Source organism: Odocoileus virginianus, chromosome 3 (assembly GCF_023699985.2).
Source record: "Odocoileus virginianus isolate 20LAN1187 ecotype Illinois chromosome 3, Ovbor_1.2, whole genome shotgun sequence".
NCBI lineage: Eukaryota > Metazoa > Chordata > Mammalia > Artiodactyla > Cervidae > Odocoileus > Odocoileus virginianus.
The window spans coordinates 11,694,916-11,719,494 of NC_069676.1; the positions used below are offsets into that span (position 1 = coordinate 11,694,916).

The 24,579-nt window shown below is 39.2% G+C and overlaps 1 protein-coding gene and 1 pseudogene across 1 annotated transcript; one reads left to right on the forward strand and one right to left on the reverse strand.

The window, feature by feature from the left end:
* The first annotated feature begins 7,880 nt into the window (after window positions 1-7,880).
* On the forward strand, window positions 7,881-8,873 carry LOC110134236 (olfactory receptor 7G2-like). The gene has a single exon (XM_020888600.2). It carries the CDS (start codon window positions 7,881-7,883, stop codon window positions 8,871-8,873), a length of 993 nt encoding a protein of 330 aa, XP_020744259.2.
* A 4,532-nt stretch (window positions 8,874-13,405) lies between these two features.
* LOC110134235 (olfactory receptor 7E24-like) lies at window positions 13,406-14,370 on the reverse strand (annotated as a pseudogene).
* Window positions 14,371-24,579: the final 10,209 nt, after the last annotated feature.

Here is a 24,579-nt window from a genome sequence, read left to right on the forward strand (position 1 = left end):
ACTTGAAAAATTCTTGTTTTAAACAAAAAAGAATGGTCTGCATATTTTTTAGTGCTAATTACCTATTATACATATTTCTAACTAACATATACATATACACATATACATATCTAACATATACATAATTATATATATTTATAACTTTTAATCTCATCTCTCCTATTCCTTATTGTTCCTTGTAGTCTTTGTGGTTAAATGTAATTCTAAAATTTATGTCACCTTTGGTCATTATCTAAAAGACATTCTTCTTTGTCATTTGAGTAAAGGTCAACTCTGTCTTACATGAGCACAAAAAAAAAAAAAGAAATTAGAATCTAACAAATTATTGCTTTTTTCCTTCAGTTTCCTCCTGAAACCCTATGCATGTTGCTTCTTCTCCAATTGGTATGTTTTGAAAAAAAAAATGTGCTACTTTATCACATCATGAGAAAAATATTTTTATCTTGAAGTAATTGGGGGGAAAAGATAGTATCATTAACAAAGTCATGTGATTTATCTCACATGTATTATGACCATAGTCATAAGAGCTTGGAGTTGCAGGTAACATATTCTAATCTTGACCTCAGGTCCTGAGTATGAATCCTGTTGGATGCTTTCAGCTCAAAAACTCAACATCTTTGTGGTCAGAAATGAGATCTTGAAAATCAGAAAAACTATTTGGGACTTTATTCAATTGGAAGTTTTCAAAAGGTAAGTGATGGAATCTGATTGACTCTTCAAGTCACATAATCCTTTTCTACTCTGGGGTCATATTACATGGTGGCATGAGGTCAACTCTAAAGTCTGGAAGCCTGAGTTCAATCCCTTCACCACCTCTTACAAAAGCATGAATCCATGTATGTATAACTTAAACTTACCTTATACCTAAGTGAAATTATGGTAAAGTGGGGCATGAGAAAAGTACCCACCTTATAGGTGTGTGGGAAGAATGAAATTAGCTAACATAAGTAGATACTGATATAGCTGCCTAGCAGTAACCATAACTCTGTTATTAGTGGTGGCGGTAGAATATATTATATTATTATATAATTATAATTTTAATTATATTTATTTTTAATTTATATACTTAAATATAAATTAAATTACATTTAATTTATATTTAATTATAATTATATAATTATAATAATGATTATTTCAGTATTATGAAAGTGAAAGTGAAGTGAAAGTCACTCAGTCATGTCTGATTATTTGTGACCCCATGGATAGTCCATGGAGTTCTCCAGGCCAGAACACTGGAGTGGGTAGACTTTCCCTTCTCCAGGGGATCTTCCCAACCCAGGGATTGAATCCAGGGATCGAACCCAGGTCTCCTGTACTGCAGGTGAATTCTTTACCAGCTGAGCCGCAAAGGAAACCCAAGAATGCTGAGTGGGTAGCCTATCCCTTCACTAGTATATCTTCCCGACCCAGGAATCGAACCAGAGTTTCTTGCATTGCAGGCGGATTCTTTACCAGCTGAGCTACCAGGGAAGCCCATTTCAGTATTATGATTTCTAGTCATTTTACTGTTAATCAGAAAATTTAGAACACAGATTTTGTGATAAGAACTCAAATGGTAGGACATAGAAATGAAAATAAAAATTAGAAGAACAGATTTTTAAGGATCCATTGACAAGGAAGAGGCTTAATTCACTCATGGATTTGAACTCCCAGCAGAGCTATGATGATCTGGGTCACCATGTGCTCAGGAAGTGTACTGGGTTTGTACAAGCCAGTGGATGTGTTAATTATCCATGCTCCATAATGGTCAATGCTTTAGAAGAGTGGCCCTTGTGCGTGACCATCACAGGAGCAACATCAACATTTAGGAATATCTTTAGAAGGGCACATTAAAAAAATATTTATTTATTTTTGACTGCGCTGGGTCTTCGCTGATGTGTGTTGGCTTTTCTCCGATTGCAGTGAGCAGGGGCTACTCTCTGGTGCCCAGGCTTCTCGTTGCAGTGGCTCCTGTCGTGGCAGAGCACAGGCTCTATGGCACGCAGGCTTCAGTAGCTGTAGCACTTGGGCTCGATTGTTGTGGCTTCCAAGCTGTATATCACAGGCTAAGTAGTTGTAGTGCATGGGCTTCGTTGTTCTGCAGCATGTGGAATCTTCCTGGATCAGGGATCAAACCCGTGTCTCCTGCATCGTAGTCAATGAAACAGTCAATGTTTTTTCTGAAATTCCTTCGCTTTCTCTATAATCCACCGAATGTTGGCAATTTGATCTCTGATATCTTAACTAGGTTTATAAATATATTATTTGGCCAACATGTAAAACAGGTTTCCACACTTAAAATTGGAATCAGGCTTTCTGACTTTATATATTAAATAGAGATGCCTTTGTATGTAGCATTAATAAGGAATAGATTGGGAGTTTGGGATTGACATGCACATATTGCTATATTTAAAATATAATGCCTTTCCATGAAAAAATAAATAAAATAAAATTCTGTGCCCCCCCACAAACAATAGGAAGGAAGCCTGGAATTAATTAGAAAAGGAATGTTTATATGTGAAATGCAGGTGTATGTGAATGGGTGGATAGAATACATGGCGTACACTTGGTCTAAGAAGGTCAAGGGTTATCCATCATAAAATTCTTTCTTGTACTGCTGTGGTCTTTAAGGATTTGCACAGCCCAGGGATCAGAATGCACCAAAAATATTTGTCTAATGAGGAGCATCGGTTATTGATCCCCAGGGGTATAGCTATGGCTAGCCATCAGCCTGTGATATGAAGCAGCCCTTGCCTTCCTAGGAAAGGCACACCCGAACCACCTCTCAGAGCTGATCCTTCTTGACCAGGAGTCCATGGTCTTACACTCTGCGTCTGCCCTCCCTGAGGACAGACCTTCTGTCTCCAATATCCAAGTGTCATGTCAAGCATCATTACACACTGGTGCCAGTCAGGTAAAGTCCCTTAGTTAATGATTTGGGGATTTTTTTTTTTTGTAGCAGGAAGTGTTTTACTAAAAATTTATCTAAGGGACACAAGAGGAGAATTCAAGCATGTAGTGATCAGAATGAAGTGTCCTATGAGATTCCAGACAACCTGCCTTTTTGCTGATAAGTTTGTACCAATGCTCACCCAGTTCTCAATCTGCTGGTCTATTTCCTCTAAAAATGGAAGAACTCTTTATCCACTCTTTATTCTCCTAAGCAGAAATATGCCCTTTCTCAAACCTGATGCCTCATAAAACTTTCTGACATTTTGCTTGAGTACCGTGGTGGTTGTGGGGAAGAGATTTGGTCAGTTTTGCCTTTATTTCCCTTTCTGGTTCTTCAAATACCACTGCACAGAAGTTTGTTTGCCTTATTGCTGTACTTGGGCTGTGAAGACACCAGGAAAAGTAGAGACATGCGGAGCCTTAGCTGGCTGTCCTCCTAGAACACCTGTTATCTATAAAATTTACAAGAATTTAACACATGAACAGCAAAGATAGTATAATACATTTTAAAAAATATAACCATCCTTACATGTATTCCCCATCCCGAATACATGTAAATCCATGGCTGATTCATGTCAATGTATGACAAAAACCACTACAATATTGTAAACTAATTAGCCTCCAATTAATAAAAATAAATTAAAAAAAAGAAAAAAAAATATAACCATCCTTAAACTCCTTTGAAACTTTAAAATGGTGACATTCTGTTCCCAACTTCAGATCTGTAAATATAATGTAAGAAAATAATACACATTCAAAAGGCATCCAGTTTGTATCCCCCTCAGATCTCATTCCCTCCTCCTGAGAGTCAAAATCATCTTGCATGTGATAGTGTTCCCCCTTGCATTGTTTTATATTGTGCGTGTGTTCACAAACATATGTAAGACAAGCGCATTAACAATAACACCTATCATTTAGGAAACAGAGAAATAAAGGATGATATAATAATAAAGTGTTAAAATCTGCCTGCAGTGTTGGAGACCTGAGTTTGATCCCTGGTTGGGAAGATCCCCTGGAGGAGGGCATGGTGACCCACTCCAGTAGTCTTGCTTGGAGAATCCCCATGGACAGAGCAGCCTGGTGGGCTATAGTCCATGGGGTTGCAAAGAGTCGGACACGACTGAGTGACTAAGCACAACAGTATAGTGAGGTTTCCCAGGTGGCTCGGTGGTAAAGAATCTGCCTGCCAATGTGGGAGACACAGAGACGTGGGTTTGATCCTTGGGTCAAGAAGATCCCCTGGAGGAGGAAATGGCAACCCACTCCAATATTCTTGCCTGAAAAATTCCATGGACACAGGAGCCTGATGGGCTACAGTCCATGGAGTTTCAAAGAGTTGGCCACGACTGCATGACTGGGCACACACACAACAATATAGTGGAATACTCTCTGGTAATTAAAATTAATGAAGAGGGATTAAAAATACAACAATAAAGAGGAGATAAATTACACAAGAACACCGATTGTAAATGACGTATACTATGTGGTCCTAACTATATAAATGGACTTCCCTGATGGCTCAGATGGTAAAGCGTCTGCCTACAATGCGGGAGACCCTGGTTCAATCCCTGGGTCAGGAAGATTCCCCTGGAGAAGGAAATGGCAATCCACTCCAGTACTCTTGCCTGGAAAATCCCATAGATGGAGGATCTTGTTAGGCTACAGTCCATGGGGTTACAAGGAGTCAGACACGACTGAGCGACTTCACTTCACTTTACTTCAACTATATAAAACTTCAAAATGCAGTACAATGCAATTGTCCTCAAAACAATAACCCTGCTTATAATAAAAATTGTTGAAGAATAATGTATATTTAATTCATTTAGTGGTTCTCTTGAGGAAGGAAAAGCATCAAGATTTGCCAACACATGCTGTGGGGACTCCATATACATCTGTGTTATTTATTGCAATAAAACACCTAGAACGAGGACTGTGATGTGTGTGAATTTGATACTTTTCACAAGATGGGAATGCTGCTTGTACTTATTTCTGTATTTCTTTGCTTGAATAATCTTCCAGGTTTATATTTGTTGTGGATTATTGCTTATAAGTGTTCAATATATATTTTACATTTTCTAATGTTGTAGACCTTGTCATTCAAAAGATTTATCTTACCGTTTTCATAATTGATTTGTGTATCTGGTTTATTTTATCATTTATTTCATTTTAATTTCTATCTATTTCATCATGTGTCCATGGCCAATGAACATGAATATCATCAATGTTTCCTTCATATTTTTTCTATGTGATGATGATTTCTAACTGGAGTTTAAGCCCATAACACCTCCCTGAAATTTTCAGTTGCCATGGAAGAATATTCATTCCCCCTTTCTATTGTCTTCTTTCAATATGATCACTGCTTCCTTCTGAGGAGTGTAATGAGACAGGTGCCTTTGTTCATGAAGACAGTTTTAAAATAGGATAGGTGAGTACAAGGGTCTCATATGCTGAGTACTATACTGATGTCTCTTTATTCATTTCTCATCATTTCAATATTCCATAATATTTTATAATAGCTCCCATTAAACAAATAAGGACTTTGAAGTTTCTTAAACAGTTGAACAATTTTTGAATTCTGAAAGAAAGTGCTGGTCCTGGATTAAGTTCATAGTGTTTGAGTCTAAATAATATACTAGCTAATAAGGACTGACATAGCCACTTCTGTCTCCCCCAGCTGCGGAGGACTATTGCTTTATAGTCCTGTAGGATGCCTGAATATTTATGTTGTTGTTCAGTCACCCAGTCATATCCAACTCTTTGTGACTCCATGGACCGCAGCACTTCAGGCTTTCCTGTCCTTCACCATCTCCTGGAATTTGCTCATGTCCATTGAGTCAGTGATGCGATCTAACCATCTCAAGCTCTGCCACCCTCTTCTCCTTTTGCCCTCAATCTTTCCCAACATCAGGGTCTCTTCCAGCCAGTTGACTCCATCAGATGGCCCAAGTATTGGAGCTTCAGCTTCAGCATCAGAACTTTCAGTGAATATTCAGGGTTGATTTTCTTTAGGATTCACTGGTTGATCTCCCTGCTGTCCAAGGGACTCTCAAGAGTCTTCTCCAGCACCACAGTTTGAAGGCATCAATTCTTTGGTGCTCAGCTATACAATTTTTATTTTGCCTGCACTGGGTCTTTGCTGCAGTGCTGGACTCTGTTGCTAGTGGCATGCGGGCTTCTCCCTGTGGTACACAAGCTTTGCTAGTTGCAACAGGAGGCTCTAGAGGAGGTCGGCTCAGGAGTTATAGTGCACAGGCTTAGTTGCTGCATGGCATGATGTATCTTAGTTCCCAGACCAGGGATGGAACCCACGTCCCCTACATTAGGAGGTGGATCACTAGGGAAGTCTCAATGCCTGAATATTTTTGAAGTGTCATATGTCTGTCTTATCTTGTAGTTTTCTGTCTTCTAAGGACCAAAACTTGTTGCTCTGCAGGCATGCTCAGGCTCTTCAGTCGTGTCTGACTCTTTGTGACCCCATGCACTGAAGCCCACCAAGCTCCTCTGTCCATGGGATTTCCCAGGCAAGAATATTGGAGTGTTGCCATTTCCTCTTCCAAGGAATCTTCCCAATCCAGAGACAGAACCCGTGTATCCTACAGCTCCTGCTTTGGCAGGCAGATTCTTAACCACTGAGCCAACTGGGAAGCCCAAATTTTTGCTATTTTAATCTATTTTTTTAAGCTTATGAATTCAATTCTCTCTCATCTAGCTATTTTGTTTTAATGATATCTCACCTATCATCTTAGGGGAAGAAATTCCCCTAGGATGAAACACAATGTGATATTTGTCCAGCTTCTCTTAGAATTAATTGCTAATGCAGCTGAGTTGCATATCATGAAGGAATCTACATGATATTTTCTTTTTTAAAGTGAAAATTGATATAATGAAATGTCAAACTCAAACATAATCAACATCTTTTCTAAAACTATTCCATTTTGTTACTATTGTAAATGAATCTTACTTTTGACCTTTATAAACTACCAAAAATAAAGAGCTGGTTTTATTAAAAGATCAAATAAAAAATTGTTATGGGTGAAGATATATGTCATTTCTAGTCTTTGCTCAGGTGCAGAGCATATACTTGTATAGATGCCACGACCTGCTACACAATACTTCATGGGGAGAGACAAACATATGTTGTAGGCAGGAGAAAAGATCTGGTGCATTTTCAAGATGAAAATATTAAACTGTTAAAGGGAAATTATAAAATCTGAATGTTGGTTTTGGAATGCTAATTCTGTACTATCCAGAGTCAACTCAGTGGTGAGAGGATCTGAGCTCAGACTTAATATTTTCTATCCACTGTGTATTTCATGACCTTGATGTAACCTCACCTTACCTAAGTGTTCCCTGGATGAATAGAGATATATTATAACTCAGATATGTAACTTAGATCTGATAACTCATCTATAGTCTGATAAGCCCCTCAAGTCATTTTGAGGTATGTCATTTGGGGCACCACACTCCACAAGACAGATTAAATAAATGCATTCTCATCTTTCTGCTTGTTTGAAGCAAGAAATAATTCTGAAGAAAATGTCACATTTTATTCTTTATTTCAGTCTCAGCACTTGGCACAAAGTGTGAACAAGTGCTGGTGATCAATAAAAATAAGAGCCAACAAAGTGTGAAATGTGATGATGGAGGGAAAAATTAGCAAAGGGAAATACTTAAATGCTCTCTTGGATTTACAATATACATAGAATTTTATTTCTTTGTATTCAATATTTAAGCACTATTTTTTCAAACTTTATCATATATCAAATTCATCTGGTAGGTTTATTGAAACTTGAATTTCTGGCCCTTACCCCTAGAGTTTATAAGCAGTAAATCTAGTGATACCAAGAGTTTGCAGTTCTAATCAGTTCCCAAGGGCTGCTGCTGCTCACCTGGGGACCCTTCATTCTATTTTGTTTTCACTCCATTTTTCCTTCAGATTCATCAACAATATGGAAACCAGAAATCAAACAGATGTTTCCAATTTTTATCTCCTGGGATTGACAGATGATCCAGACATACAGCTCCACATCTTCTTCCTGTTCCTGTCCATGTACCTGATCAGTCTCCTGGGAAACTTGCTCATCATCCTGGCTGTCAGCTGTGACCCCCACCTCCACACCCCCATGTATTTTTTCCTCTCCAACCTGTCCTTTACTGATATCTGCATGAGCACAACCACGATCCCCAAAATGCTGGTCAACATCCAAACACAAAATCAGAGCATCACATATTCAGGCTGCCTCACCCAGATGTGCTTCGTCATGGTTTTTGCCTTTCTGGAGAATTTTCTCCTTACTGTCATGGCTTATGACCGCTATGTGGCCATTTGTCACCCCTTAAGATACTCAATTATCATGAACCCGCAAAACTGTGGCCTGCTGACTATATTCTCACTGTTGCTAAGCATTCTGAATGCTCTGCTCCTCAGTCTGACAACATTGCGGCTGTCCTTTTGCAAGGACCTGGAAATCCCTCACTTTTTCTGTGAACTTGCTCAGGTTGTCAAGCTAACATGTTCTGATACCCACATCAACGACCTTTTGTTATATTTGGTGGGTAGCATATTTGGTGTCGTTCCTCTCTCTGGGATCGTTTTCTCTTATACTCGAATTGTCTCCTCTGTTTTGAGAATGCCATCAGTGGGTGCAAAGCTGAAAGCTTTCTCCACCTGTGGATCTCACTTGTCAGTTGTTTCCTTATTCTATGGGACAGGTTTTGGAGTTTATATAAGTTCTATACTGACTGGCTCATCCAGAAAGACTGCAGTGGCTTCAGTTATGTACATCGTGGTTTCTCAGATGATGAACCCTTTTATCTACAGCCTGAGAAACAGGGACATGAAGGGAACCTTGAGAAAGCTCGTCAGCGGGACACTTTCTTTTCTGTGGTTCTGCCCTCTACCTTGGACTTGTGTTTGTAGAATGAGGCAAAATAATAGTTAATAGATATATGTAGAATATTCCATTTGTAAGTGGCAGAATATACATTTTTGTGTGTGCATGGACATTCTGTAGCATAGATCATATGTGGATCATTGATATACAAAAAAGGAGGCAAGAATATGCAATGGGTAATTGACTATATGTATATAAATGAATTATATATAAATAATATATATAAGAAACCTCCTTCAAAAAAGGAGACCCAGGTTCAATCCCTGGGTCAGGAAGATCCCCTCGAGAAGGAAATGGCAACCCACTCCAGTATTCTTGCCTGGGAAATCCCATGAACAGAGGAGCGTGGTGAGCTACAGTCCATGTGGTCACAAAGAGTTAGATGCAACTGAGCAACTAACAATTTCACACTTTCATGTATGTATATGCAATATTACTCAGCCATAGACAGGAATGAAATTTTGCCATTTGCTACAGCATGAATGGGCTTGGCGGGGTGGGTACTATGCTTAGTGAAATTAGTCACAGAGAGAAAGACAAAGTATGCTATCACTTACATGTGGAATCTAAAAAATAAAATGCATGAGTGGATGTAACAAAATTAAGCAGACTCACAGATACTGAGAACCACCCAGTTGTTACTAGTGAGAAGAATAAGGTAGGAGAAGCAAGAAATTGGCAAGGGATTAAAAGGTACAAACTACTATGTATAAAATAAATGAGCTACAAGGATATATTGTACTGTAAATGTAGCCAATATTTGATAATTCACTTCATTGTACAGCAGAAACCAGCACAACATATACCCCAATAAAATACATAATAACTTTAAATGCAGATTAATTTATAAAAATTTTGGATGACTACATTGTGCAACTGAAACTAATCTAATAACATAAATCATCTACACCTCAGAAAACATAAATAAACACTAGGGGTGCAATGTACAGCATGATGACACTACTTAACATTGACGTATGATTTATAGGAAAGTAGTTAGAGTAAATCTTGAAAGTAAGAAAATGTATTTTCTTTCTTTTTTCTGTCTTTTTATTGTATCTCTTGATTATGACTGTTAGCTGAACCTGTTGTGATAATCATTTCACAATATATGTAAATCAAATTATCTGCTATATACCTCAAGCTTATACAATGATGTGTGTTAATTATTTCTCAACAAACTAAGAAAAAGGAAATGTACAATGAAATTACTGTGCCAAAGTTGGAAAAGGTGAATATGAACTCTGAAAAGGGATTAACTACCTATGTTGATTGAAACAAAGCTGTCCAAACAGAATTGGAAAGAAGTAGATGGTGTGCAGCTACCTTGCCTCAGAGGGTCAGACATTGGCCATCATAAACTCATCCATTCTAGAGTCTTGATCTGGAAGGTCCAGGGGTCAGCATGATACTAAAATAGCTTGTCTAATGAGGAGCTTTAGTTATTGATCCCCAGGAATGTAGAGACTGCAAGAGTCTGCCAGTGACCACCTCACTTAACAGTCCTCGCTCAGGAGGAGACCTGAACCTCCTTCCAGAGATGATATTTCTTGGCCTGGAGCCCGTTGCCTCAACCAGTTTGTCTGGTCCTTCTGAGGACAGATCTTCTGTCTTCAAGATCTATGGGAGATATTAATACCAAGTACCAGACTTTAGTGATGTCAGCCAGGAAACACAGTCTCTTTGAGATCACTACATTATCATTTCTTACAGGAGAAGCAGTGAGGAGAGACATAAGATTAAAACCAAGACCCTCGTGTCCCCCAACAAACCCGGACTTTCTTTTTTGACATGTTCACATATATGTTTGTATGAATTCTCACCCAGCACTTTTTCCCTGGGATCCTACACTCTGTCTACAATGGCAGGACCCATTTTTCTCCTGAGTAGAAATCCTCCCCTTCACAAACATGGGTGCTATAAAATGTTTCCTTGAATTCTTGTGCTGGTGGTGAAGGGGCTTGTACACTGTATTAGTTTGCTGTGCTGTGTACTTAGTCACTTAGTCATGTCCGACTCTTTGTGACCCCATGGACTGCAGCCCACCAGGCTCCTCTGTCTATGGGGATTCTCCAGGCAAGAATACTGAAGTGGGTTGCCATGCCCTTCTCCAGGGGATCTTCCCAGCCCAGGGACTGAACCCAGGTCTCCTGTATTGCAGGCATTCTTTACCATCTGAGCCCCTGGGAAGCTAGTGCTGTCATAACAGAGTAGCACAGATTAGGTGGCTTAATAACAGATTTATTGTCACAGTTCTGGAGATTGGAAGCCTGGTTCAAAGTGTCAGCAGGACTGGTTTCTTCTGAGGCCATTTTTCTTGGCTTGCAGCTGGCCATATTCTCTGTGTTTCTTCATGTGGTCTTGCCTCTGTATGCATGTATCCAAATCTCTTCTTGTTGGATTAAGTTTAACGATTCCATTTTAACCAAATTACATCTTCAAAGATCTTATATCAAATACAGTCATATTCTGAAGATTAGGATGTCAACATATGAATGAAATTAAATTAAAAGACACTTCCTTCTTGGAGGGAAGCTTCATGGAGTTCCCTCTGTCCTTGGAATTCTCCAGGCAGGAATACTGGAGTGGGTAGCCATTCCCTTCTCCAGGGGATCATCCCAACCCAGGGATTGAACCCAGGTCTTCTGCATTGCAGGCAGATTCCTAACCATCTGGGCCACAAGGAAAGTAAACAGAAACAGGGAAGGAGCAGTCAAATGGGGGTGCAACCTTGGGGCAGGGTGCTGGTTCCTCCTCAAGGAGTATATATTGAGTATATATAGCAATATCTTTGAGTTCTGAAGAACTGTATCCCCCATCCAGGAGGAAGATGGTAACTTCAGGCTGAGTGCAAAATTCCTGGAGCCCTGTTACCTCAATACCAAATGATCAGGAGAAAGTCATACACTCTGTAGCCCTCACTCCCAATTTTGCCTTCCTTTTCTGGAAACAGCAATGGCATCCTGTTAGGCCTTTTTTTTGGACCCTGCCTATTACAATTACTTATATCTCTGACAGTTTCAGGCTAAATTTTTGTCACTACAATAGTGGATATCAGTTTCAGACATAAAGATACTTCAATTTAGAACAGATGGAGAGAAACTTCTACTCTACTAGGCAGGACAATGTTCATTCTCAACAGAAAATAGTTACAGAAGAAAGATCTCTGCCCCAGTTCTCAAGAAGTTATCTTCAGTATGAAGTCCTGGCAGGGGAGGGGGTTGGGAGGCATATTTTTAGGGAAACCACTGACTGAAACTACCAACTCTGGCCAAGCATGAGAGTAACCACTTGTATGGGTTATCTTTCAATGGGTGTTCCTGCTAAGGGATGCAGAACTTAAAAGCTACGACCAACTGAAAGAATATGGGGAAGGTCAAAAGTAGGTAGGGATGCAGTCTATATACCCTACTGACCTCCAGGGATCCTTCTCGCTGGAATCCATCCTGGTTGAGTAATGCGTGACACCAGGAAGGACCCTGAGTCAGAATGATTGACCAGAGACAACCCAGAAACTAACCCCATTACCATAAAACCTGAAACTGTGAACCACGTGGCAGAGTAGTTCTGAATTCCCTTACCCTGCTTCGTTCTGCCCAAGCTCCCTTTTCCAATAAAGCCTCTTGCTTTGTCAACATGTGTGTCTCCTTGGACAATGCATTTCCAAGTGTTAGACAAGAGCCCTCTCTCAGACCCTCTTCTCTCCTCTTCTTGTTTTGCAGCCCAAAACTACTATTCTTCTCTAGCACTATTCCATCTTGCCCAACTGAAATTTGTCTCCATTAAACCCTAACTCCCCATTCTTCCTCCCAAAGATTCTGGCAATGACCATTCTAATCTCTATCTGTATGAGTTTGACTACTTTTGGTACCTTTTAGAAATGAAACCATTCTATTTTTTCCCCATTGTGTCTGACTATGTAGTATGATCAGGAAGAAGTTAGATGGAGTGGCAAGGAGAATTATTAGAAAAATTGAGAATTGACTTTGCTCTGGAAGGTAGTCTCTCATCATTCTTGGGAAATCATACATCCTATTTCCCAAAAGTACTAGTTGAAAACTCTGTGTTACTAGTGTCCAAATTCAGTCCCAAAATATCCTGGTTAAACAGGAAATTAGTCAACCTACTTACTCAAAAATCTGAACAACATCATAAAGAAATAAAAATATACTTAAGGTAGGGTTTAAGTCCAGCTAACAAATGGGGGGGGGGCAAATAATATGAAACCTATAGAAACAAAAAATAACAAAAAAGAAAGCTATGATTATTTTGTAATCATTGAAAAAATACTGCTCATGACCAAGGGTCTGACATAATACATAAGAAAATTGAGAAGGGTACACTGATGTGCTATGCAAAATCCTGAATGGGCTATGACTCACATGGAATGTCCAAATGATGTCACAATTCCATTACTATTCTAAGTAATTACTATTCTGAGTAATTCTACTATTTCCAACTATTCTAAGAGGAAAAATTTGTAGACTGAAAGATGAAAGCCAGATAGGTATATATACACTATGGAACTGCAGATTCAAATCATTTGTTACATATATGTGATTTTACTGCCTTTTCCAGTCTTATGAACCCAAAACAATATGGCACAAGTGTTCAGATTGGATTATTCTGCAGAAAATCCTCCACAGGGCATTCTTGATGTCCTTGTTCCTTAGACTGTAGATGAAGGGGTTCAGTATAGGGGTGACTACAGTGTACATCACTGAGGCCACTGAACTCTTCCTGGGGGAAGATAAGACAGTTGAACTAACATACATCCCAAGGCTTGTTCCAAAAAATAAGCAAACAACTGAGAGGTGAGAGCCAAAGGTGGAGAAGGCTTTACACTTCCCATCTGATGAGGAGACTCTTAGAATGGAGGATATAATTTGAGCGTAAGAGTAGAGGATTCCTAAGAGTGGAACTCCACCGAAGATGGTACCAATGAAATAGATTAATAGGTTACTGATGAAGGTGTTGGAACAGGCAAGGTTGACAAGTTGAGGAGGATCACAAAAGAAATGAGGGATTGCCACATTTTCACAGAAGGTAAGCTGTAACATCATCAAGTAATGCAGCAGGGAGGTAAAAAACTGATGACAAGTGATGCCAGGACCAACATGCCACAGGTACGGGGATTCATGATGACCAGGTAGTGTAGAGGATTACAAATGGCCACCAGCCAATCATAAGCCATCACTGTCAGAAGTAGACTCTTCAAAAATGCAAAAAGAGAAAAAAGGGTTAGTTGAGTCAGACACCCTCTATAGGTGATGGATTTGTTGTATGTCTGGAGGTTCACTAGCATCTTGGGGATGGTGGTGGTGCTGATACTGATGTCAGCCAAGGACAGATTGGAGAGGAAGAAATACATTGGGATGTGGAGGTGGGAATCAGAGCTGATGACTAGAATGATGAGTAGGTTCCCAAACAAGGTCGCCAGGTACAATGACAGAAAGAGCCCAAAGAGGAGGGGCTGCAGGTTTGGATCATCTGAGAGGCTCAGGAGGAGGAACTCTGAGACACCTGTGAGATTCTGTGATTCCATGTAGATGGACACCTTTTGAAAAAGAAGAGAGTGCTGAAAACAGGAAATAAAGATAGAGGAACCTGGATAAATGTCGCTACTTTGGATTGAAACAATTCACAAGTAATGTATTCAGGCTTAAGTGTCAAACACTGGAGTACATTCAGCAGTATTTATCAATTAAGAGCTCTTCTTTATTGATGCCAAGAATATTCATTTGTCTATACTCCCATTTTAGAGTAATGGGGCCAAAGAATATGAGCGAAGTAAGGAGACTGTGAAATAACAAGTCCATGCACACAGCAAATTATGTACCCCCAACTTTTGAAGGGAAAATATAAAATAAAATGTATTCTCCCTTAAAAATGTCATTCTAACTAAAGTACATTACAGTGGAAATAGATGGGGAAACAATGAAAACTGTGAGAGACTTTATTTCTCTGGGCTCCAAAATCACTGCATAACGTGACTGCAGCCATGAAATTAAAAGATGCTTGCTCATTGGAAGAAAAGCTATGACCAAACTAGACAGCCATATGACTCAGCAATCCCACTGCTGGGCATACACATCAAGGAAACCAGAATTGAAAGAGACACATGTACCCCAATGTTCATCGCAGCACTGTTTATAATAGCCAGGACATGGAAGCAACCTAGATGTCCATCAGCAGACAAATGGATAAGAAAGCTGTGGTACATATACACAATGGAATATTACTCAGCCATTAAAAAGAATACATTTGAATCAGTTCTGATGAGGTGGATGAAACTGGAGCCTATTATATAGAGTGAAGTAAGCCAGAAAGAAAAACACCAATACAGTATACTAATGCATATATATAGAATTTAGAAAGATGGTAACGATAACTCTATATGCAAGACAGAAAAAGAGACACAGATGTATAGAACAGTCTTTTGGACTCTGGGAGAAGGCGAGAGTGGGATGATATGAGAGAATAGCATTGAAACATGTATATTATCATATGTGAAACAGATCGCCAGTCCAGGTTCAATGCATGAAACAGGGTGCTCCGGGCTGCTGCACTGGGATGACCCAGAGGGATGGGATGGGGAGGGAGGTGGGAAGGGGATTCAAGATGGGGAACACATGTAAACCCATGGCTTATTCATGTCAACGTATGGCAAAAACCACTACAGTATCGTAAAGTAATTAGCCTTCAATTAAAATAAATGAATTAAGAAAAAAAAAAAAGCAGAGACATTACTTGGCCAACAAAGGCCCTTGTAGTCAAAGCTATGGCTTTTCCAGTAGTCATGTATGGATGTGAGAGTTGGACTATAAAGAAAGCTGAGCACCAAACAATTGATGCTTTTGAATTGTGCTGTTAGAGACGACTCTTGAAAGTCCCTTGGACTGCAAGGAGATCCAACCAGTCAATCCTAAAAGAAATCAGTCCTGAATATTCATTTGAAGGACTGATGCTGAAGCTGAAACTCAAATACTTTGGCCACCTGATGTGAAGAACTAACTCATAGGAAAAGACTCTGATGCTGGGAAAGATTGAAGGCAGGACAAGAAAGGGATGACAGAGAATGAGATGGTTGGATGGCATAACTGACTCGATGGACATGAGTTTGAATAAGCTCCAGAAGTTGGTGATGGACTGGGAAGCCTGGCATGTTGCAGTCCATGGGGTCACAAAGAGTTGGACACAACTGAGTGACTGAACTGAACTGAACTGAGCTCACAGTGGAATATTACTGAGCCATAAAAATAACAAAATAATATCATTTGCAGCATGTACCTAGAGATTGTCATACTGAGTGAAGTAAGTCAGACAGAAAAAGACAAATATAATATGACATTATATTTGTGGAATCTTAAAAATGGGTACAAATACATTGATTTACAAAACAGAAATAAAGTTAAAGATGTAGAAAACAACTCATGGTTACTGGGGTCAGGGGGGCAGGATAAATTGGAAGGTTGGGATTGAAAGGTACACACTCCTATATATAAAATGATAACTAATAAGGACCTACTGTACAGTACAGGGAACTCTATACTCTGTAATGGCCTATATGGGAAAATAATCTTAAAAAGAGTAAAAGTACAGATATGTATAAAAGACTCACTTTGCAGTATACCTGAAACTAACACAACACTATGAATCAACTATACCCTAATAGAAATTTTTTAAAGTACACTTATAAAGCATTCAAATGTACTTTATCTTATTCAAATACAGTACAAAAATTCTCTTAATTTATAGGGTAACCCTAAATACTTAAAACCTTAATCACTGGGCTATAAATTAAACTCAAATATTTATAGTCAGATACCATTTTTATATGCCAATTATCTTTTATGTTTCTTCTTTATTTGAGTTTTAAAAATATTTATTATTTATTTGTCTGTGCCAGGTCTTAATTGTAGAACATGGTTTCTGTGTTACAGCATATGGGATCTATTTCCCTGACCAGGGATTGAACCCAGTCCCCCTGCATTGGGAGTATGGAGTCTTAGCCCCTGGACCATGAGGGAAGTCCTTTTATTTAGTTTTGACATCTGTCTTTCTTGGGGTAAAATGCTCATTCCAATGTGCAGATTGTCTGATCAATGTCTCTTAATTTGCACATCCAACACAAATATTTAGCATTGGTGGGCTTCACATTTTGATAATAATTAATTGTCAGAAGTGCAAAATCATATGGCATCACTGATCTTGAAGATAACATTAATATATGGTACACCAGTGATTCAGTAATAATTAATAAACACTGTGTACCTATTTTTTTGGCAGGGTTTTTTCTATCAGTGTTATAAACCCTTGGAGAAAGATCTGAGGCTGAGTTTGCTTTTTCTTGTTTTTGTTTGCAATGGCCTAGGTAACACTTCTTAAATAAGTCTCTCATCCTAAACATATGTGAAGAGTTGATTTCTCATCAAATCTAACTCTCATATGAACAATCAAGAAATTCCATACCAAAGTCGGGTCTCAAACTCTAAGCTGGTCTTCTTATGCCAGCTTAAAAGCCTTTTCAAGTCATTCTTTCTTATCAAGTAATTGTGTTTCTCCTACATTGAACTCCCTGAATGCAGTGTAGGTCTTCATTTCTCCTGCCAAGTCAAAACAAGATGTAATATGGGAAAAATCAAAAGGAGAGAAAACCAAAGACTAATATCACAAATACTTGGGTAGTTTACTCATCTATAAAATAGGTATATTAGTTTCACAGGCCTAACCAGGTTACTGTAAAGTAGTAAGTTAAAATAAAGATAAAGTACTTCAACAGTGGTTGTCAGTGTTAGTTCATCTTTATAATTGCCTTTTTAAAAAACTTTTTATTTTGTATTGGTGTATAAGTGATTAACAAAAAATGTGATAGTTTGAGGTAAACAGCAAAGGGACTCAGCCATGCACATACTATAATTACCTTTTGACCTTTTATAATTTAACTGTGGACTGGCTACAGCCTAGAAGCAATTAAATCAGAATCTCTACCCATAGGTCCTTTTGGTATATTAACATATCGCCAGGGTAGAGAACCATTGCCAGGCAATCAATTAATATTGCATTCATGTTACCTATTATTAACATCATTATTATACACTTCATGTATTAGAATATAAATATTTAATAATACTTGCATTAGAACGTATATTTATTACTGAAAAAAAAGCAGAGGGTTTTGCTATCCCTGTATGGTCCTACTCCCCTGTGTTTCACTGTTGTTCAGGATAAACATTGTCATGAATCCAGTAGATGTATTTTCCTTTCAGTGCGCCCATAATATTTCTACTGACTTCTGTGTTTATAAGTAGTTTTCTTGTAAATTGGCCTAGATTCCAGCTAACATAAAGTTGTCATTTACCACAGTATTGCATTTTAAGTACATATATCTATATACTTAAGGACATGTATCTATGTACCTATATCTCTTAAGTACATATATGAAATATATATATCAACACATAAAATGATGCACAGTATTACCTGAGGATTAAATTTCATTTGTTTTTCAATTTCTTATTATGACACAGATAAATGAATTATCATACCACCCACCATTCTACACAAGTGAGGGTTTCCAAAATACATCTGCATACAAGAGTACTGTTTTAGTTTTAAAGATGGAAACTTCTGCAAGTTTACTGTTAATTGCTAATTTTCCTGATGGAAATATCAGACAAAAGCAAATGCACACTCTGATTTTCAAGGTATCAAATCAAAAAGTTCTTGAAATTTGGCTAGCAAGACTTTTCGTGATAGAGTCATATGAACATTTCTGTTTTTCGAAGATAATGATATTTCCATGGCTCAGATTTACAAAATGGTCTGAAAAATGCATTATTATTCATAGAAAACCCTATCATCTATAATATTCATGTAAAAGGCCCCTGCAAATCACTTGTTCCATTCTACTAATTCACAGATAGACTCACCAAATCCCAGAAGAAGCAATCCATTGTTCTAATTGTATTTGCTCATCTGGGACCAAAGAAGGTTTCAAAAGAAAACAATTCATTCAGGCGGTACAGAGACTTGGGACTGGAATTAGGAAACCTTTCACCCACTAAAGGTGGAGTGTGTGTAAATCTCTCCACGTCTATGCTGATATCCCTTACACTGAAGTAGGATCCGTAATATCCACTTGTAGGACATGTGGAGGCTTCCCAGGTAACTCATTGGTAAAGAAGTAACAGTGTGCTAGAATCAACAGAAGCGTCAGGCAGGGAGCTGTTCCCCCAGGTTTGGTGCTGAAAATAAAACAACTCCTCAACTCCAATGAGCGCTGAAGAATTGATGCCTTCAAATTGTGGTGCTGGACCTGAAGATCCCACATGCTGTAATGGAAGAAAGAAGATACTGTGTGCTACAACTAAGACCTGGTACAACTAATTAAATAAATATTAAAAAGAAATTGTGGTGCTGGAGAAGATTCTTGAGAGTCCCTTGGACTGCAAGGAGATCAAGCCAGTCAATCCTAAAGGAAATGAACCCAAAATATTCATTGAAAGGATTAATGCTGAAACTGAAGCTGCAGTACTTTGGCCACCTAATGCGAATAGCCAAAAGACCCTGATGCTGGGAATGATTGAAGTCAGAAGGAGAAGTGGATGACAGAGTATGAGATGGTTGAACGGCTTCATTGACTCAATGGACATGAGTTTGAATAAACTGCAGAAGATGGTGAAGGACAGGGAAGCCTGGAGTGCTGCAGTTCATGGGGTCACAAAGAGTCGGGCACAACTTAGCAACTGAACAATAGCAACAACTAGCTCCAATAAAGAATCTGCCTAAAAAAAAAAAAAAAAAAAAAAAAAGAATCTGCCTGCCAGTGTTGGAGACACAAGAGACGTGGGTTTGATCCCTGGGTGAGAAAGATCCCCTGGAATACAAAATGCAACCTGCTCCAGTATTCTTGCCTGGAAAATTTCATAGACAGAGGAGCCTGGCCAGCTACAGTCCATGGGGTTGCAAAGAGTTGGACATGACTGAGAGCACACACACACATGCACATACAAACACACACACATGGGTTTCACAGCCTAAGTTACCATTCTTATGTCAGGTGTAGAGCCTTTCAAGTCATTTCTCCCTTATAGAGAGTTTGTATTCATGTGTGCTAAGTCGTTTCACTCATGTGCAACTCTGTGTGTCCCCATGGACTGTAGCATGCCAGGCTCCTCTGTCCTTGGGATTCTCCAGGCAAGAGTACTGGAGTGGGTTGCTATTCCCTCTCCAGGAGATCTCCCTGACCCAAGGATGGAACCGCTGTCTCCTGCATTGGCAGATGGATTCTTTACCCCTGAGCCACCAAGGAAGCCCAATAGAGAGTTTGCATTTGTCCTAAATTCAGCTCCCTGAATGCAGGTTGAGTTATCAGGACAGGATACTGTCTAGGCACCCTATGGATGGAATTTCATTTTCTGCTTTCAAATCTGACTTTATACTCTATTCCCCAGGGGTTGATCAAAATTATATTAAAGTAAAATGTTTATATCCTAACTGTAAAATAATGATAACGCATTTGCCTTTCTTTGAGAGGTGAAATGCATATAATAGGAAACAGGCTGCATAACAAACTTAGATCAGAACTTGGCTCTTAGAACCATCGAGTAAGGTTTTGTGATGTTGTGGTTACTGTTATCATTTTTTTAAAATATTTTTAAAAGAAAGGATTTTTTAAAATAATTTTTAAAATTTATTTTTGGCAATGGTGGATCTTCATTAAAATGCAGGTTTTTCCCTAGTTTCAGCCGGTTAGTGGGGAGGTGGGGGTGACTATGCTTCATTGCAGTGCACCGATTTCTCATTCCAGAGGCTTCTCTTGTTGCAGAGATGGACTCTAGTATTTGTCATACATGGGCTCGATAGTTAGCAGCTCCAGGACTCTAGAGCATGGGCACTCAATAGTTGTGGAGCACAGGATTAGTTGCTCTTCAGAGTGTGGGATCCTCCTGGAATAAGGATTGAATGCATGTCTCCTGCATTGGAAAGTGAATTCCTTAGCACTGAACCACCAAAGAAGCCCATACTGTCATCATTTTCATCATCATCACCTTCATGATCATTTCGAGCACTTAGGAGATATTTTAGAAGGACCTATTTCCTGATCAGGTAGAAAAAATGACCAAGGAAGACAGAACCAGCATGGGAGGAAAATGGAAATTTAAACGAGTTATACCATCCCCACTACTAAGAACAACATCCGCTTCATAGGCTTCTGAGCCGAGCTATGCATTTTGGGGCCCTCCCACTGGCTATCCTAACTGTCCCACTACTCTGATGGTAAGTAAGCAAGTCTCCCCAATTCCTCCTGCATTCAGTATCTCCCACTGCACTTGGCAGTCACTGGGCTGTGCTGTGTCTCTGCTGGAGCAGGAATGCCCCTCCCATACCTGGTGTTACTTGAGGACAGAGGCTTTGTCCTCAGGACTTCCAGTAAGACAGACTCATGTACGTGCCTTGTGGTACAGACAATAAATTCAGGAGCATGAGATACACAGGTGTGGAACCCACTGGCTGGAGCTGGCTATATGAAGAACTGGGAAGCACAGGGTGATTATTTATAGTGAAACAGCCTTGAGACCTCTATGCACATAGCAGATAATTAGCCAACTTGGTCCATGGTCTCTCCATCTCTGAGGATTTGCTAATTTCATGGTGGAGGAAAAGAAGTAAAGTGAATATGTTAGGAAGGATATAAACCTGTCCTCTTCTCAGGAGGGGGCTGACCTCTATGCCTCACCTCTGATATCCAAGTTGTTTGCCTCATAAAGTTCAAAGATATTTTTTAAATTAGAGAAAACAATATATGACTTTTATATCTGCAAATCTATTGAATCGGTCATATAAGTTGGAGAGATTTAGGTCTTCCATACCAAGATCCTGATTGTATTTCTAATTTCTCAGTTTAGATTTATGTCTCTGAGAACTTTCTATTTTTTTGTCTATAGTCCTTGTTTGGGGTTTAGGATTTTCTACCTTAGAGATTTATGGTTTTTGCTATTTTGAATGACAGCCCCAATTCTAGTTCTAATTTTATTGGAATATTGAGTTTTAAGTAATTTAACATTCTAGCTCAATTTTTTCTCTTCAGGTGAGGTATGCTCTATGTGTTCCTCCCTTTAGCTGGTTCTAATTTGTATCCTTTTGCTATAAAACTATTATAATGAGTAGAGTGCTTTTCTGAGACCTGAGTAACTCTAGTGCATGACGGGACTTGAGGGAGTCTTCTCCGTGTGAATCATGTTTGAGAATTATTGAATGTGAGAAAGTTCCCAAATTTGTAGCAAACTGGCCTATAACAAGCATGGCCCTGGAGATGCTTGAGCTAGTGCTGGGGTCTGGTAGAGGGCGGTCTTGTGTATGTTCCTTGGGCTCTGCTGGTTCACAAACTCTCTGTAGTGAGGAAGGGAGGGGAAGACATCAAGCCAAGTTGAAGCCCATCAAAGGTCTCTGAAGACCACAGGGAAGCTCTGGAGCTACAGCGACCCTTGGAGTTGGCTGGAGTTGGGGCAAAGGAGCCAAATGCTTGCAACCCCACATCATACCATCACCAAAAGTGGACTGCCTGGGGGCCCCTCTAGCTGAGGCAGCTCCCTCTCAGAGTTGATTGCTGATGGCTGAGTAACACCCAACATTGAAGCACTGTATCTCTCATTCCTGTAGGAGATTTTTTTATTGTGGTAAAGCAACTGTCAACTTAAAAAATATTCATACCTAAGAAAACATAGACAGAACACTCTATTACATAAATCACAGCAAGATCCTCTCTGACCCATCACCTAGAGTAATGGAAATAAAAACAGAAAGAAACAAATGGGGCCTAATTAAACTTAAAATCTTGCAAAGCAAAGGAAACTATAAACAAGGTCAAAAGACAACCCTCAGAATGGGAGAAAATTATAGCAAATGAAGCAACCAACAATGGATTAATTTCCAAAATACACAAGCAGTTCACGCAGCTCAATACCAGAAAAACAAACAACCCAGTCAAAAAGTGGGCAAAACATCTAAACAGATATTTCTCCAAAGAAGACATACAGATGGCTAATAAACACATGAAAAGATGCTCAACATCACTCATTATTAGATAAATGCAAACCAAAACTACAGTGAGATATCACTTTTGATATCAATTTGAGTCAATTGTTAATGAGGTGGATAAACCTAGAGTCTATTATAGAGATGAAGTAAATCAGAAACAAATATCAAATCCTAATGCATATTTGTGGAATCTAGAGAGATGGCAATGATGAACCTATTTGCAGGGCAGCAACAGAGATACAGACATAGAGAGCAAACTTGAGGACGAGGCAGAGGAAGGAGAAGGTGGGGCAAATGGAGAGAGTATCAAGGAAGCATATGCACTATCATATGTAAAACAGACAGCCAGTGGGAATTTGCTGTGTGATTCAGGGAGCTCAGATTGGTGCTCTGTGACAACCTAGAGGGGTGGGATGGGTTGGGAGCTGAGAGGGGGGTTCAAGAGGGAGGAAACATATGTTTACATATGTGTGCCTATGGCTGATTCATGTTGATGTATGGCAGAAAGCAATACAATATTGTTAAGCAATTGTCCTTCAATAGAAATTAAATTTTAAAAATATATTCATAACCTAAGAGTTGAGAGTTATGCTTTATTCAGCAGGAACTTTTAGGACTTAAGCAGGGAGACAACATCCTCAAGTAAGCCTGAAAGAAATGGTTTGAGGAGGCTGAGGGAGGAGCTGGGTTATATAGAAGTTTCTCTATAGAAAGGCAGATAGTTTGAATGTTGAAAATATTTTTGTGAATTAAAGGAAATCAGATATCCCAAGTTAAGGAATTTAGTGCTTTTCTGTGTATGGGAAGATTCAAGAATCTCGACTCTTTGCTGAAGCCATTCCTTTCATATGCATCTCAGTTATCTGAGGCCAGTATCCTGTGTTTTTCACATCCTGAGCTCCCTGTGGCTCACCATAGAGTGTAGCTGTAGTCTGATGGCTGTCGGATCACAAGTATTCTTCTCCTTCCTCGGTGCCTTTAGGGCTCACCATCTCACACTGGAGGGCTAGAATCACCAGTGACTGTGACATCCTTGTTTTCTGATATGGCGGGGAATACTCCATATCTCACAACATAACATAAAATCTACCATCTAAAGTATTTTTTAAGTGTACAGTTGCCTTAAGTACCTTCACATTGTTTTCCAACCATCACCACCATTCATCTTCAGAACTATTTCATCTTCCCCAAGTGAAAATCTGTCCCCATTAAACACTAACTCCCCTTTCTTCCTCCCAAAGCCTCTGGCAACCACCATTCTACACTCTCTCAGGGGCAGTTTGACTACTTTAGGTCCTCATTTCAGTGGAATCCTTCAATTTTTACCCCTTTCCATCTGGCTATGTAATATTATTGGGGAGAAGTTAAATGGAATGGAAAGAGAATTATCAGAAAAATTGGGAATTAACTTTGCTCTGGTAGGTACTCTCTTACCTACTCTTTGGGAAGCATACACCCAGTTTTCAAAGGAAAGTTCCAGTTGAAGACTCAGTTAATAGTTTCTCACTTCAATTTCAAAACACCCAGATTAAGATAGGAAATTCATCACTCTCAGTTCAGTTCAGTCACTCAGTTGTGTCCGACTCTTTGCGACCCATGGACTGCAGAACCGCAGGCCTCCCTGTCCATCACCAACTCCCGGAATTTACTCAAACTCACGTCCATTGAGTCAGTGACTTTCTCAAAAATTAGACCAAGATCATTAGGAACA